This window comes from Nerophis ophidion, linkage group LG05 (genome assembly GCF_033978795.1).
Source record: "Nerophis ophidion isolate RoL-2023_Sa linkage group LG05, RoL_Noph_v1.0, whole genome shotgun sequence".
Taxonomy (NCBI): Eukaryota; Metazoa; Chordata; class Actinopteri; order Syngnathiformes; family Syngnathidae; genus Nerophis; species Nerophis ophidion.
In genome coordinates this window covers 31,091,579-31,108,238 of record NC_084615.1, presented here as the reverse complement: position 1 = coordinate 31,108,238, position 16,660 = coordinate 31,091,579, and the positions used below count along the sequence as shown (strand labels likewise).

The following is a 16,660-nucleotide window of genomic DNA, read 5'->3' as shown; positions in this document are numbered from 1 at the left end:
TGTTCTGTGGTCTGACGAGTCCACATTTCAAATTGTTTTTGGAAATATTCGACATCGTGTCATCCGGACCAAGGGGGAAGCGTACCATCCAGACTGTTATCGACGCAAAGTTGAAAAGCCTGCATCTGTGATGGTATGGGGTACATTAGTGCCCAAGGCATGGGTAACTTACACATCTGTGTAGGCACCATTAATGCTGAAAGGTACATACAGGTTTTAGAACAACATATGCTGCCATCTAAGCGCCGTCTTTTTCATGGATGCCCCTGCTTATTTCAGCAAGACAATACCAAGCCACATTAAGCACGTGTTACAACAGGGTGGCTTTGTAAAAAAAGAGTGCGGGTACTTTCCTGGCCCGCCTGCAGTCCAGACCTGTCACCCATCGAAAATGTGTGGCACATTATGAAGCGTAAAATACGACAGCGGAGACCCCGGACTGTTGAACGACTGAAGCTCTACATAAAACAAGAATGGGAAAGAATTCCACCCTCAAAGCTTCAAAAATTAGTTTCCTCAGTTCCCAAACGTTTATTGAGTGTTGTTAAAAGAAAAGGTGATGTAACACAGTGGTGAACATGCCCTTTCCCAACTATTATATAATTATTTAAAATCGAGAGTAGGATTACTAATCCAGTGTTGATATTTAAATTGGACCCGATTCCCTCTGAAGTAGCAATATTTGAACCCCTGACCTAGACAGTGTTTAACAAAAATGTTTTGGTAAGTTGGTTAATAGAATAGAATAGAAATATGCAAAACAAACTACATATTAATGTTTAGTAAAACTGTTGTTTTTTTTATTGTAAAACTGTTATTACAGTTAGTCAGTCATTACAATTATGCAAACAAGCACTATCATTGTGATCACAGTTATTCAGTTAGTTCACATATATTTGCTTAGTTAGTGGGTAAGATAAGGAGAAAACTAATTACTTTGTTAGTTGGTTAGTTAGTTGGTTGTTACAATTATGCAAATACTATACAATGAATTTGTGTACACTATTTTTTTTCATCCTAGTTAGTTTTTTCACTGTATTAACAAACAAAGTTCTACACACAGTATCAAGTTGGTTTTGGGCAAAGTTATGTGTGGATGAGTTTGGAATAAAATCAAACATACTTTAAAAATCAATTCATGAATAAATTCAGGATTATGGTGGTGCCCTGAATGTTACTTGAATCTGGATTCTTCTTACCAAGACATTTGGGAAAATTCTATGCTTCTGGGAACACGTTGGGTAAAGCACACAGTACGCGGTCCAGAGTACAACAGATCGCAGTACAGGAAGTCATACTTCCTAGTTATGGATTGACAGGCTAGTGTTACCTTGGTTGACCTCTTGCTGTCTGCTGTGTAGTCGCTGTAAGGTGGAAGCGTGATGTGATGACAGCACTGCTGTGTTGTCTTTTAAAGAAGGCATGCTTTCTAACAATCCCACATCCGCACAAATCTTCTCCAACTGCGTGTTTAATGAGGCAACCTGCACCAGTCGGGACTATGAAACAAAGAGAAGAATCATCAAATTATCTGGTGGTTCATCTACTGTGTTGGGATAAAGTGGGAAAAAATTACCTGACATTCTTTACTTAAGCTACTGAGTTCAGCGTTGCCACATTTTTCCACAGCAGACGTAGAATCTAACCATAGATCCAATTCAGTCAGGACCTTGTCCAGACCGGCCAGCTGTGCAGTCAAGTCAGCTAAGCGGGTCTGGTTGTCTACACGGTCTTGAGTTGCCTGCAGCTCCCTCGTACATGCATCCCATTCGTTTTGGATGAGGTCTATGTCCGCCCTTACAGAGTCCACATGGACTCCCTCTGAGGGGGAAAACAACAAAAACATTTGTCACATATGGAAACTTTTTCAGGCAATGTCCTCACGCATTCAAAAACTTCTCCTTCAATGTACACAAAATATGTATAGCGCATGTCAAAGCAATACTGTGACAATCATAAAAAAAAGTCAGGTCTGGTTAATAGACAGATGGTAAGTAAGGAGGAAATGTCCCACTGTGAAGTCATAAAAAGTAAAATGTAAAAAAATTAATAAATAAATAAATAAAATAAAAAAAATAAAAAATAAAATAAATAAAAATATATATATATACATATACAGTATATATATATATATATATATATATATATATATATATATATATATACATACATACACAGACATATGCACACACACACAGAGAGAGAGAGAGAGAGAGAGAGAGAGAGAGAGAGAGAGAGAGAGAGAGAGATAGAGAGAGAGAGAGAGAGAGAGAGACAGAAATACATTCAGGACAGGCTTAAAGTTTACTAGTTACATTGTAGATCAGTGTTCCCCACCGCCCGGGTTCGAGATCTGGCCCGCGGGAAGTCCCAAGTTAAAAAGAATATATATATATATATATATATTTTTTTTTTACCTTTTTTTTTTTTTATCTGTCCTTTCTAATCCATTTTCTACCGCTTGTTGTTTGTTACTCTCAGAGTCTCCTAGCCTTTGAGGCAAATCACATTGTCTAAAAATGCATTTTACAATCGAGGACGTGATATCATATGTTATTTATATATACAGTGGGGCAAAAAAGTATTTGGTCAACCATTCAGAGCTCTCATTGTCGGAAAGAGGTTTTTGGTCAAAATCTCACGATACATGGCCCCATTCATTCTTTCCTTAACACGGATCAATCGTCCTGTCCCCTTAGCAGAAAAACAGCTCCAAAGCATGATGTTTCCACCCCCATGCTTCACAGTAGGTGTGGTGTTCTTGGGATGCAACTCAGTATTCTTCTTCCTCCAAACACGACAAGTTGAGTTTATACCAAAAAGTTCTATTTTGGTTTCATCTGACCACATGACATTCTCCCAATCCTCTGCTGTATCATCCATGTATCCATTTTGGTATAAACTCAACTCGTCGTGTTTGGAGGAAGAAGAATACTGAGTTGCATCCCAAGAACACCATATCTACTGTGAATCATGGGGGTGGAAACATCATGCTTTGGAGCTGTTTTTCTGCTAAGGGGACAGGAGGATTGATCCGTGTTAAGGAAGGAAGGAATGGGGCCATGTATCGTGAGATTTTGAGCCAAAACCTCCTTCCATCAGTGAGAGCTTTGAATGGTTGACCAAATACTTATTTTCCAACATAATTTACAAATAAATGATTTAAAATTCCTACAATGTGAATTCCTGGATTTTTTTTTCACATTCTGTCTCTCACAGTTGAAGTGTACCTATGATGAAAATTATAGACCTCTGTCATCATTTTAAGTGGGAGAACTTGCACAATCGGTGGCTGACTAAATACTTTTTTGCCCCACTGTCTATATATATATATATATATATATATATTAGGGGTGGGCAAATTAATGCGTTAATTACGAGTTAACTCATCAATCTATTAACGCCGACAATTATTTTATCGCACATTTGCGTATGATATTTACATGCTTTTATTTTGTTAACGCTTTTTCTTAACAATTTGGCGTCGCCCGGATGAGCTTCGGCTTCGAGGGGCTCTTGGTAAAGATGGAACATTTGGCAAAAATACCGGACAATTCTGCAAATTTCATGGCTGGCTTACAGCGTGGTCACTCCGGGATCACTTACGACCGCCAGACAATTCTGAATGTGGATGGATCGGGCCGTTTTGGACTGAAAGACGCGTGCTTGCTAGACCGGCTAGCTAGCATGGGAATACTTTGCCGGCTACATCCAGCGGCCTGTGAAGCAGCGGAGTATATGTGTTGTCTGTCTATTCATGAATAATGCAGACGAGGAGTGTTGGCTGAGTTCTTAACGTTTACTTTCAGAGTGTGCATATCACAACACACAAGATGCCGTCATGGCGACACAACCTATACCGGGCTACCGCGCATGCTCGTCACTCCTGTTGCATGCTGGGTAGGGTAGTTCTTTTTTCCCCTGGCTCATAACATCACAATATAGTACCATGTATATGATGCGTTCGGTTTATCAAAGCACCAAGCAAACAATCGGAAAATTCCCATCATATAAAATTCCTAGATATGGTCATAATTATTCTAAGTGCACTACGCAGAATAAACACAACATTATTAATATTGTTACTACGGATAATTTGATCAAAGATTCCCTAAAACAGCCCACTACCTATAATATAGGTTTTTTAAACATAAGATCCCTGATAAAAAAAATGTTTCTGCTGTTACCTCAGAAATTGCCTGTTCAGATGTTATGATTGTGGCTCAGAGTTTTGTATGTAGATTATATTTATTTTCCATAACAAACAGGATAACTTAAATACCCTGGCAGTGGTAGTAATAAGCTTAACTGTTTGTCTTTACATTTTTTGAGTTGATTTTCATAAAATATGCTATTTAACTGCTACTGTTTAACAAGGACTGATTCAAATTGTGTTTGCACAACAAATGTGTTGGCGCTTTTGTTCATGTGGGAGAATATTCCAATAAAGGTGCACTACACACTACTTTTGAATTCATTATTGGGCTTTGCGTATACAATGCAGTTAATCGCGATTAATCAGACAAATAGTGCGATTAACTTTGATTAAAAATTTTAATCGTTGCCCAGCCCTAATATATATATATATATATATATATATATATATATATATATATATATATATATATATATATATAAAGGCATCAAAACTATGAATCAACACATGGAGTTATGTACTTAACAAAAAAGGTGAAATAACTCAAAACATGTTTTATTGTATCACAACTTATGTTGCAAAGTTTAGATGCAAGCAGATATAATACAATGCTTTTCTTTCTGCTGATATCAGAACGATATCCGATATTAGTATCCAGGCATGTGAAATATCCGCAAAAACGCAAAAGTCCCTGTTTTGAAACTTTAATTTTTGTGTCAAAATATCACTTCTGCTGGTTTGTTTTAAAATATAAAAAAATATACAGTACCGGCAAAAAGTTTGTACACACCTTCTTATTCAATGCGTTCTTTATTTTCAAGAATATTTACATTGTAGATTGTCACTGAAGGCATCAAAACTATGAATGAACACATGTGGAGTTATGTACTTAACAAAAAAGGTGAAATAACTGAAAACATGTTTTATATTCTAGTTTCTTCAAAATAGCCACCGTTTGCTCCTATTACTGCTTTGCACACTCTTGGCATTCTCTCGATGAGCTTCAAAAGGTAGTCACCTAAAATGGTTTTCACTTTACTGGTGTCATAGTTTTGATGCCTTCAGTGACAATCTACATAATAAAGAAAACACATTGAAATGATGAAAAGTGCCCAAACCTTTGGCCTGTACTGCATATGTATAGATTTTTTTTTATTTACTTTTTTTCATAAAAATTTATATTTTCATCTTTTTTTTTAATGGAGAAATCCAACAATAAAACAAATAAAACATTTTTAAACACAGGAGTGAGCAGCAGTTATAAGGGCACTTTGTAAAGTTCCACTACTCGTTACTGCCTCAAAAAAAAAAAGCCTCATAAAAATCTAATGAGTGCTTCTTAATTTTTATTAGTATTTGTAAAAAGTCACCATCTCAGCAGGATGAGTTTGTTTTTTTTACCATCCTGCCAACAAAAACACAAATAAAACTAGCATCATAAAGAGGCACATAAATACCCTAAAAATACACAACGGCTATAGTATGTTCTGTAGTTAAATACATAATAGGCACTAGGGGAGTAACGATATTGTAGATAACGCAGTAATTTGGCTAATAAATAAATAAATCCTAAGTCCATCAATATATTTTTCCACCGTTTCTTTATTTTGATGTCATGGGGGGGCTGGAGCCTATCCAGCTCCACACGGACGGAAGGCAAGCGTACAGCCTGGACAAGTCGCCGCCTCATAAACTGTCATCCAGAAAAGATATTTGAAGCCAAAGAAGCCAAATATCAGTTTGTGAGGTATTTACATGATTAAAAGTTATATTGTTGGTTAACTTTTGTGAAAAACAGCCTTTTTGCAGACTGATATAAAACATGTCTACTGTGGAGGACACAGCTTCACAGAAAGTAAGTTGAAACACACAAAAGTGAACGATATTGTTATACAATGGATGTTTACGTTGTCACTTTAAAGAAACGCAACTGTAAGTTTATTTTTATATTTGCTTGAAACAGTGGATGTTCCAGCACAATTCTTTGTACCGTATTTTTCGGACTATAAGTCACAGTTATTTTCAAAGTTTGGCCGGCCGGGGGTGCGACTTATACTCCGGAGCGACTTATGTGTGAAATTACTAACACATTACCGTAAAATATCAAATAATATTATTTATCTCATTCGCGGAAGAGACAAAGAAAATGTCAGCAATCGTCACACACACGTCGGCAATCGTCACATACACGTCAACCAATAAGAATTCGGGTCATGGCAGAAGTGCATTGTGGGTCATGGAATGCTAACTGCTATATGCTAATGCTATATGCTACTATTAAAATGGATAATTTCATTGTTGGCAGTAACTTATAAAAACTGAGAAGGGCTGAACAAAAATGGCACCAAAAAGGAAATCATGTACTGCAGATTACAAGCTGGACGTAGTGAAATATGCAGCAGAAAACGACAAGAGGAAGCGGCGCATACCTTTGGAGTTGGCAGAGTTGTTTAGAAGCGACATCAAGGAAGAAGATTTCATGGGATTTAGCGATTAGGAATGACGGATTGTTTGGTAAACGTATAGCATGTTCTATATCTTATAGTTATTTGAATGACTCTTACCATAATATGTTACGTTAAAACATAGCAGGCACCTTCTCCGTTGGTTATTTATGCTTCATATAACGTACACTTATTCAGCCTTTTGTTCACTATTCTTTATTTATTTTAAATTGACTTTCAAATGTCTATTCTTGGTGTTGGATTTTATCAAATAAATTTACCCCAAAAATGTGACTTATACTCCAGTACGACGTATATATGTTTTTTTCCTTCTTTATTATGCATTTTCGGCCGGTGCGACGTACACTCCGGAACGACTTACAATCCGAAAAATACGGTACTTAAAAATACATAAATGCACTAATAGATGTGATTAAAACATTTTAGCATAATGTTTGTCTTCAGTTACAATAAGTGTGTTTATCCTAAACATTCCTGCCTCTTTATTTTACACACTAAAACATTTTTAAGTCTTATTATTTTATTTTCTGGACATATACCACAATAATATCGAACCATGGCCTTATACCGGGATAATATTATACTGTGAAATTTGATACTGTTACATCCCGAATTTGATAGGGAAACTATTGTTGATTTCTTCAAACTTTGTATGTATTTAATTCAAATGATCATGTTTCACATGTACCTCTCTCTAACTGGTCCATCAAGCCTCGACCTTCCTGGATCACTTGACTGATTGCAGGCTCCTTTGCTTTCAGTTCCAGCTCGTGAGCCTGCAAGCCAGAAGCATATGTTCAACTTCCTATTCCAACAGTACGTTGTAATTAGTGTTCTTTTCCGACCTGTAACTTCTCCTGCAGGCCTTGAGTATCTATTGTAGAGATGGGGTGTGTGGATGCAAAAGCCTGATTGGATGCCTTCCATTTTTGGATCCAGTTCAAAAGTTCAGACAGTTTATTTTCGAACCTGCAGATGACAGATTTGATAGGTGGGCGCATGTTAGTGTACATGCAAAGAGTGTTTCTGTGTATTGCAGTTCTTACACTTTCCTGACTTCTTTGTCTGTCTCTACCAGACGTTTTTTGGGAGGAGCAGGAGGGGGCAAGTCTTGGTCGTGGGTCGAAGCAGCCGCAGCAGTCTTCACGACGACATGTTTGTCCATTGGAGTCACCCCCGCGTCAGTGACAGCTTCCATTACCTTGGCAGAAGTTTAGTCCATTAATGCACAGCAGAAATTAATAAAACAACCAGTCTCTATAGCAGGGGTCTGCAACCTTTACCACTCAAAGAGCCATTTTGACCCATTTCACAAAATAAAGAAGACAATGGGAGCCACAACCATTCTCGTGAATATCTGCTGGTAGTCACCCAGATAACAATAATAAGGGCGTGCTATGAAGCCATTTCCTTTGACACCTTCTACAACATGTACAAACAGCTTGCCAGTCCAATATCATGTTGTATATGGCTTCCGCATATACACGTACGAGATTGCAAGGCATACTGGGTGATACAGGTTACACTGACGGTTGTGATATAAACAACTTTAACACTATTACTAATATGCGCCACACTGTGAACCCACACCAAACAAGAATGACAAACACATTTCGGGAGAACATCCTCACAGTAACACATTATAAACGCAACATAACAATTACCCATAATCCCGTGCATCCACGACTATTCCAGACTATATTATACACCCCGGCTAGCACAAAACCCCGCCCCCCCCTCCCTGCGTCGGTTGAGGTGGGCGGGGTTGAGGAAATTCACATTGTAGGAATTTTAAAGAATTTATTTGTAAATTATGGTGGAAAATAAGTATTTGGTCAACCATTCAAAGCTCTCACTGATGGAAGGAGGTTTTGGCTCAAAATCTCACGATACATGGACCCATTCATTCTTTCCTTAACACGGATCAATCGTCCTGTCCCCTTAGCAGAAAAACAGCCCCAAAGCATGATGTTTCCACCCCCATGCTTCACAGTAGATATGGTGTTCTTGGGATGCAACTCAGTATTCTTCTTCCTCCAAACACGACGAGTTGAGTTTATACCAAAATGGATTCATGGATGATACAGCAGAGGATTGGGAGAATGTCATGTGGTCAGATGAAACCAAAATAGAATTTTTTGGTATAAACTCAACTCGTCGTGTTTGGACGAAGAAGAATACTGAGTTGCTTCCCGAGAACACCATACCTACTGTGAAGCATGGGGGTGGAAACATCATGCTTTGGGGCTGTTTTTCTGCTAAGGGGACAGGACGATTGATCCGTGTTAAGGAAAGAATGAATGGGGCCATGTATTGTGAGATTTTGAATGGTTAACCAAATACTTATTTTCCACCACAATATACAAATAAATTATTTTTTCACATTCTGTCTCTCACAGTTGAAGTGTACCTATGATGAAAATTACAGACCTCTGTCATCATTTTAAGTGGGAGAACTTGCACAATCGGTGGCTGACTAAATACTTGTATGCCCCACTGTAAATTAATTGGTCGATCCCTAATTAAAATATGTTCTTAATTGCATTACCCTGGATACATAAAGGTAAAATAAATATCTAAATACATGTAAACAAGGAAGTGAGGACTTTTGCTAAATGTTAATTATGTACTACATTTCCCAGAAGGCATAGCGCTGTAGACAGGAACCGGAAGTAGCTCCGAGCTATGCAGGACGATGACAATTGAGTCATTTGAGCAATAAAGAGTTGATATATTATTACACCTTATTGTTCCTGCTTTGGCTGAACAAAAAACAAAGATGAGATTTGATTAGACGCCTTGAGTGCTGCTAAGGGACAAATTTGATTTGCAAAAATTACGCTGATTGGCCAAAAAGGGAAGTTGCACAAAGTTTGCCAAATCCTAAAGGGACTGAACAACTTATGAAAAAACTCAATAATGCCTACTTGGAAGGAGCAGTCCTCCAGCTGCTGCACCAAGTTGTCCCATCTATGGGCCAAATCTTCAGTGTCCACCTCAATATTAGCACCCGCCTCTGCGCTCCTCAGCAATGACATCACATCATGGCCTGCATCGGAAAGTTGGTCTAGCGTCCTTATCTTCTCCTCCATGTCTTCCTTGAGAATCTACACAATTTCACAACATAACAGTCAAAAAGGAAAACTGTGTAAAAATGTTGTGTAGCCCCTGCCACTTACAGCTAGTTGCCTCATATTTGTGTTCATTTCACTGTGGTCCTTAAAATTGCTGGTCTGCACTTTACCCAAGGCCTCTTCTTTTTCTTCCAACCATGCTCGAAACAAACCCTGCAGAACACATCGTTCCTTAGCAAACATGGTGAACAGAGTAAAATATACGCTAATGCTTTACCTGATCCGACACAAGCTGCTGCCACACCATGAAGACTTCCTGCAGCTTGTTCCATCTCTCCTCCGTCCAACGACACACAGCCGCCCAGCGCTCCCCCAATGTCTGAATGCATGATACAAACAAATATTATTATAATTTATCTATGTATTACTGCCTATGCAAAAACAAAGAATCTCTTAGGCAAACGTCATACTTGTAGTTGCTCCTCCAGGGCAGCCGTGGCGCTCTCCCCGCTGTTCTCATCCACCACAACCACCATGTGTGTGAGAGAGTTAACTTTCACCTGTTCCGCCTCAAGGTCATTCTGAAGCTCCTGGCCAGAAAAACAAAAAAGGGAAATCACATCACATTTTAGGTGTACATAAGAGGACAAACAGATGCTCAGTTACATGTGTATGTGGATGGAGAGACGGATGTTCAAAATATACAATATGTTTATGTGAAGGGTAGACAGACATGAACATATGTCCATTTAAAACTCAGATGTTATTACTTGTGTATGTGAATGAACAGACGGATGTTCACATTGTATGTGTATGTGAAGGGTAGACAGACATGAACATACATTATGTGCATTTAAAAGACAGATGTTAATATTATATGTGTTTGTGAATGAACAGACGGATGTTCACAATATACAGAATGTGTATGTGAAGGGTAGACAGATGTGAACATATGTGCATATAAATGACAGATGTTAACATTAGATGTGTATGTAAATGGACAAACCGATGTTCAAATTATATGTCTGTGTGAAGGGTAGACAGATGTAAACATATGTTCATATAAATGACAGATGTTAACATTACAGGTGTATGTGAATGGACAAACGGATGTTCAAATTATATGTCTAAGTGAAGGGTATACAGATATGTGCATATAAATGACAGATATTAACATTACAGGTGTATGTGAATGGACAAACAGATGTTCACATTATATGTTAATATGAAGGGTAGACAGATCTAAACATATGTGCATATAAAAGACAGATGTTATTATTACATGTGTATGTGAATGGACGGACAGATGTTCACATCATATGTGTATGTGAAGGGTAGACCGACGTGAACATATGTGCATATAAAAGACAGATGTTAATATTACAGGTGTATGTGAATGGACAAACGGATGTTCAAATTATATGTCTAAGTGAAGGGTAGACAGATATGTGCATATAAATGACAGATATTAACATTACAGGTGTATGTGAATGGACAAACGGATGTTCACATTATATGTTAATGTGAAGGGTAGACAGATCCAAACATATGTGCATATAAAAGACAGATGTTATTATTACATGTGTATGTGAATGGACCGACGGATGTTCACATCATATGTGTATGTGAAGGGTAGACCGACGTGAATATATGTGCATATAAAAGACAGATGTTAATATTACATGTGTATGTGAATGGACAGACGAATGTTCACATTATGTATCTAAATAAAGGATAGACAGACGTAAACATGTGGATATAAAAGGCAGACGTTAAAATTACATTTGTATGTGAATGGAGAAACGGATGTTCACAATATACAGTATGTGTATGTGAAGGGTAGACAGACCTGAACATATGTGCATATAAAACTCAGATGTTATTACTTGTGTATGTGAATGAACAGACAGATGTTCACATTATATGTGTATGTGAAGGGTAGACATACGTGAACATATGTGCAAAATACAGATGCTAATATTACATGTGTATGTGAATGGACAAACGGATGTTCAAATTATAAGTCTACGTGAAGGGTAGACATATGTAAACATATGTGCATATAAATGACATATGTTAACATTACAGGTGTATGTGAATTGACAAACGGATGTTCAAATTATAAGTCTACGTGAAGGGTAGACAGATGTAAACATATGTGCATGTAAATGACAGATGCTAACATTACAGGTGTATGCGAATGTAGAAAGGGATGTTCACAATATACAGTATGTGTACGTGAAGGGTAGACAGATGTGAACATATGTGCATATGAAACACAGATGTTAACATTACAGGTGTCTGTGAATGGACAAACGGATGTTCACATTATATGTCTACGTGAAAGGTAGACAGATGTAAACATACGTGCATATAAAAGACATATGTTATTATTACATGTGTATGTATGTGAATGGACAGACGGATGTTCACATTATATGTGTATGTGAAGGGTAGACCGACGTGAACATATGTGCATACAAAAGACGGATGTTAATATTACATGTGTATGTGAATGGACAGACAAATATTCACATTATATATCTAAATGAAGGGTAGACAGTCGTAAACATGTGGATATAAAAGACAGACCTCAACATTACATTTGTATGTGAATGGAGAGACGGATGTCCACAATATGTGTATGTGAAAGGTAGACAGACAATATGTGCATAGAAAAGACAGATGTTAACCATACATGTGTGTGTGGATAGACACACAGAGGTTCACATTATGTGTGTACGTGAAGGGTACACAGACGTGAACATATGTAGCTATAAAAGATGTTAACATTACATGTGTATGTGAATGGAAAGACGGATGGTCACATTATATGTGTACGTGAAGGGTAGACAGACGAGTTGAGTTTGTACCTAAAATTTCTATTTTGGTTTCATCTGACCACATGACATTCTCCCAATCCTCTGCTGTATCATCCATGTATCCATTTTGGTATATACTCAACTTGTCTTGTTTGGAGGAAGAAGAATACTGAGTTGCATCCCAAGAACACCAAACCTACTGTGAAGCATGGGGGTGGAAACACCATGCTTTGGGGCTGTTTTTCTGCTAAGGGGACAGGACGATTGATCCGTGTTAAGGAAAGAATGAATGGGGCCATGTATCGTGAGATTTTGAGCCAAAACCTCCTTCCATTAGTGAGAGCTTTGAATGGTTGACCAAATCCTTATTTTCCACCATAATTTACAAATCCATCCATCCATCATCCATCATCTTCCGCTTATCCGAGGTCGGGTCGCGGGGGCAACAGCCTAAGCAGGGAAACCCAGACTTCCCTTTCCCCAGCCACTTCGTCTAGCTCTTCCCGGGGGATCCCGAGGCGTTCCCAGGCCAGCCGGGAGACATAGTCTTCCCAACGTGTCCTGGGTCTTCCCCCGTGGCCTCCTACCGGTTGGACGTGCCCTAAACACGTCCCTAGGGAGGCGTTCGGGTGGCATCCTGACCTGATGCCCGAACCACCTCATCTGGCTCCTCTCGATGTGGAGGAGCAGCGGCTTTACTTTGAGTCCCTCCCGGATGGCAGAGCTTCTCACCCTATCTCTAAGGGAGAGCCCCGCCACACGGCGGAGGAAACTAATTTCGGCCGCTTGTACCCGTGATCTTATCCTTTCGGTCATGACCCAAAGCTCATGACCATAGGTGAGGATGGGAACGTAGATCGACCGGTAAATTGAGAGCTTTGCCTTCCGGCTCAGCTCCTTCTTCACCCCAACGGATCGGTACAACGTCCGCATTACTGAAGACGCCGCACCGATCCGCCTGTCGATCTCACGATCCACTCTTCCCTCACTCGTGAACAAGACTCCTAGGTACGTGAACTCCTCCACTTGGGGCAGGGTCTCCTCCCCAACCCGGAGATGGCACTCCACCCTTTTCCGGGCGAGAACCATGGACTCGGACTTGGAGGTGCTGATTCTCATTCCGGTCGCTTCACACTCGACTGCGAACCGATCCAGCGAGAGCTGAAGATCCCGGTCAGATGAAGCCATCAGGACCACATCATCTGCAAAAAGCAGAGACCTAATCCTGCGGTTACCAAACCGGAACCCCTCAACGCCTTGACTGCGCCTAGAAATTCTGTCCATAAAAGTTATGAACAGAATCGGTGACAAAGGACAGCCTTGGCGGAGTCCAACCCTCAATGGATATGTGTTCGACTTACTGCCGGCAATGCGAACCAAGCTCTGGCACTGATCGTACAGGGAACGGACCGCCACAATAAGACAGTCCGACACCCCATACTCTCTGAGCACTCCCCACAGGACTTCCCGAGGGACACGGTCGAATGCCTTCTCCAAGTCCACAAAGCACATGTAGACTGGTTGGGCAAACTCCCATGCACCCTCAAGAAGCCTGCCGAGAGTATAGAGCTGGTCCACAGTTCCACGACCAGGACGAAAACCACACTGTTCCTCCTGAATCCGAGGTTCGACTATCCGACGTAGCCTCCTCTCCAGTACACCTGAATAAACCTTACCGGGAAGGCTGAGGAGTGTGATCCCACGATAGTTGGAACACACCCTCCGGTCCCCCTTCTTAAAGAGAGGAACCACCACCCCGGTCTGCCAATCCAGAGGTACCGCCCCCGATGTCCACGCGATGCTGCAAAGTCTTGTCAACCAAGACAGCCCCACAGCATCCAGAGCCTTAAGGAACTCCGGGCGGATCTCGTCCACTCTGGGGCCTTGCCACCGAGGAGCTTTTTAACTACCTCAGCGACCTCAGCCCCAGAAATAGGAGAGTCCACCACAGATTCCCCAGGCACTGCTTCCTCATAGGAAGACGTGTTGGTGGGATTGAGGAGGTCTTCGAAGTATTCCTTCCACCTATCCACAACATCCGCAGTCGAGGTCAGCAGAACACCATCCGCACCATACACGGTGTTGATAGTGCACTGCTTCCCCTTCCTGAGGCGGCGGACGGTGGTCCAGAATCGCTTCGAAGCCGTCCGGAAGTCGTTTTCCATGGCTTCCCCGAACTCTTCCCATGTCCGAGTTTTTGCCTCCGCGACCGCTGAAGCTGCACACCGCTTGGCCTGTCGGTACCTGTCCACTGCCTCCGGAGTCCTATGAGCCAAAAGGACCCGATAGGACTCCTCCTTCAGCTCCACTGCCTCCGGAGTCCTATGAGCCAAAAGGACCCGATAGGACTCCTTCTTCAGCTTGACGGCATCCCTCACCGCTGGTGTCCACCAAGGGGTTTTAGGATTGCCGCCCCGACAGGCACCAACTACCTTGCGGCCACAGCTCCGATCTGCCGCCTCGACAATAGAGGTGCGGAACATGGTCCACTCGGACTCAATGTCCAGCACCTCCCTCGTGACATGTTCAAAGTTCTTCCGGAGGTGGGAATTGAAACTTTGTCTGACAGGAGACTCTGCCAGACGTTCCCAGCAGACCCTCACAATGCGTTTGGGCCTCCCAGGTCTGTCCGGCATACTCCCCCACCATCGCAGCCAGCTCACCACCAGGTGGTGATCGGTAGAAAGCTCCGCCCCTCTCTTCACCCGAGTGTCCAAAACATGAGGCCGCAAATCCGATGACACAACTACAAAGTCGATCATGGAACTGCGGCCTAGGGTGTCCTGGTGCCAAGTGCACATATGGACACCCTTATGTTTGAACATGGTGTTTGTTATCGACAAACTGTGACGAGCACAAAAGTCCAATAACAAAACACCACTCGGGTTCAGATCCGGGCGGCCATTCTTCCCAATCACTCCTCTCCAGGTATCACTGTCGTTGCCAACGTGAGCGTTGAAGTCTCCCAGTAGGACAAGGGAATCACCCGGGGGAGCACTTTCCAGTACTCCCTCGAGTGTTCCCAAAAAGGGTGGGTACTCTGAACTGCTGTTTGGTGCATAAGCACAAACAACAGTCAGGACCCGTCCCCCCACCCGAAGGCGGAGGGAGGCTACCCTTTCGTCCACCGGGTTGAACTCCAACGTACAGGCTTTGAGCCGGGGGGCAACAAGAATTGCCACCCCAGCCCGTCGCCTCTCACTGCCGGCAACGCCAGAGTGGAAGAGGGTCCAATCCCTCTCGAGAGAAGTGGTTCCAGAGCCCTTGCTGTGCGACTATATCCAGCCGGAATTTCTCGACTTCGCGCACTAGCTCAGGCTCTTTCCCCCCCAGTGACGTGACGTTCCACGTCCCAAGAGCTAGCTTCTGTAGCCGAGGATCGGACCGCCAAGTGCCCTGCCTTCGGCTGTCGCCCAGCTCACAATGCACCCGACCTCTATGGCCCCTGCTATGGGTGGTGAGCCCATTGGAGGGGTGACCCACGTTGCCTCTTTGGGCTGTGCCCGGCCGGGCCCCATGGGAACAGGCCCGGCCACCAGGCGCTCGCCATCGTGCCCCACCTCCGGGCCTGGCTCCAGAGGGGGGGGCCCCGGTGACCCGCGTCCGGGCGAGGGAAATCTGGGTCCATGGTTTTTCATCTTCATAAAGGTCTTAAATGAATTATTTAAAATTCCTCTAATGTGAATTCCTGGATTTTTTTTCACCTTCTGTCTCTCACAGTTGAAGTGTACCTATGATGAAAATTACAGACCTCTGTCATCATTTTAAGTGGGAGAACTTGCACAATTGGCTGCTGACTAAATACTTTTTTGCCCCACTGTATATGTGAATGGACATGTTGACATTCTGTGTGTATGTGAATGTGCATAAAAAACATGTGTCCCTAATAAGTTTCCTTACTTTATGCTGCTCGATCCGTTCCTTGTAGTTGTCTATATCTTTAGCCGGTGATTCTGTCTCCATCTTTCGGATTCTGTCTTCCGTGCGAGTCAGCCAATCAGAAAGCTGCTGCAACTGCTGCTGCTGACGTTCCATTAGGACTTCATGAAGTCTGGATGTGGGGAAAGATGAAATAATTAAGACATACAGAAGAGTTTTAACAAGGTAATATCATGTCAAAACTCCAAATAATTTAAAAAGTGT

At 41.6% G+C, this 16,660-nt stretch overlaps 1 protein-coding gene across 6 annotated transcripts in view; it reads right to left on the bottom strand.

The window, feature by feature from the left end:
- Positions 1–16,660, bottom strand: part of utrn (utrophin) — a 420,528-nt gene that overhangs the window by 300,709 nt on the left and 103,159 nt on the right. For all 6 annotated transcript variants that reach the window (XM_061900556.1, XM_061900559.1, XM_061900555.1 and 3 more), the window contains 10 exons: positions 16,418–16,568; positions 10,166–10,285; positions 9,973–10,074; positions 9,801–9,908; positions 9,549–9,728; positions 7,668–7,822; positions 7,467–7,590; positions 7,310–7,397; positions 1,577–1,821; positions 1,331–1,499 (listed from right to left, as the gene is read on the bottom strand). In XM_061900556.1, coding sequence (XP_061756540.1) covers positions 1,331–1,499; positions 1,577–1,821; positions 7,310–7,397; positions 7,467–7,590; positions 7,668–7,822; positions 9,549–9,728; positions 9,801–9,908; positions 9,973–10,074; positions 10,166–10,285; positions 16,418–16,568 — 1,442 coding nt within the window. The remainder of the gene's footprint in view (positions 1–1,330; positions 1,500–1,576; positions 1,822–7,309; positions 7,398–7,466; positions 7,591–7,667; positions 7,823–9,548; positions 9,729–9,800; positions 9,909–9,972; positions 10,075–10,165; positions 10,286–16,417; positions 16,569–16,660) is intronic.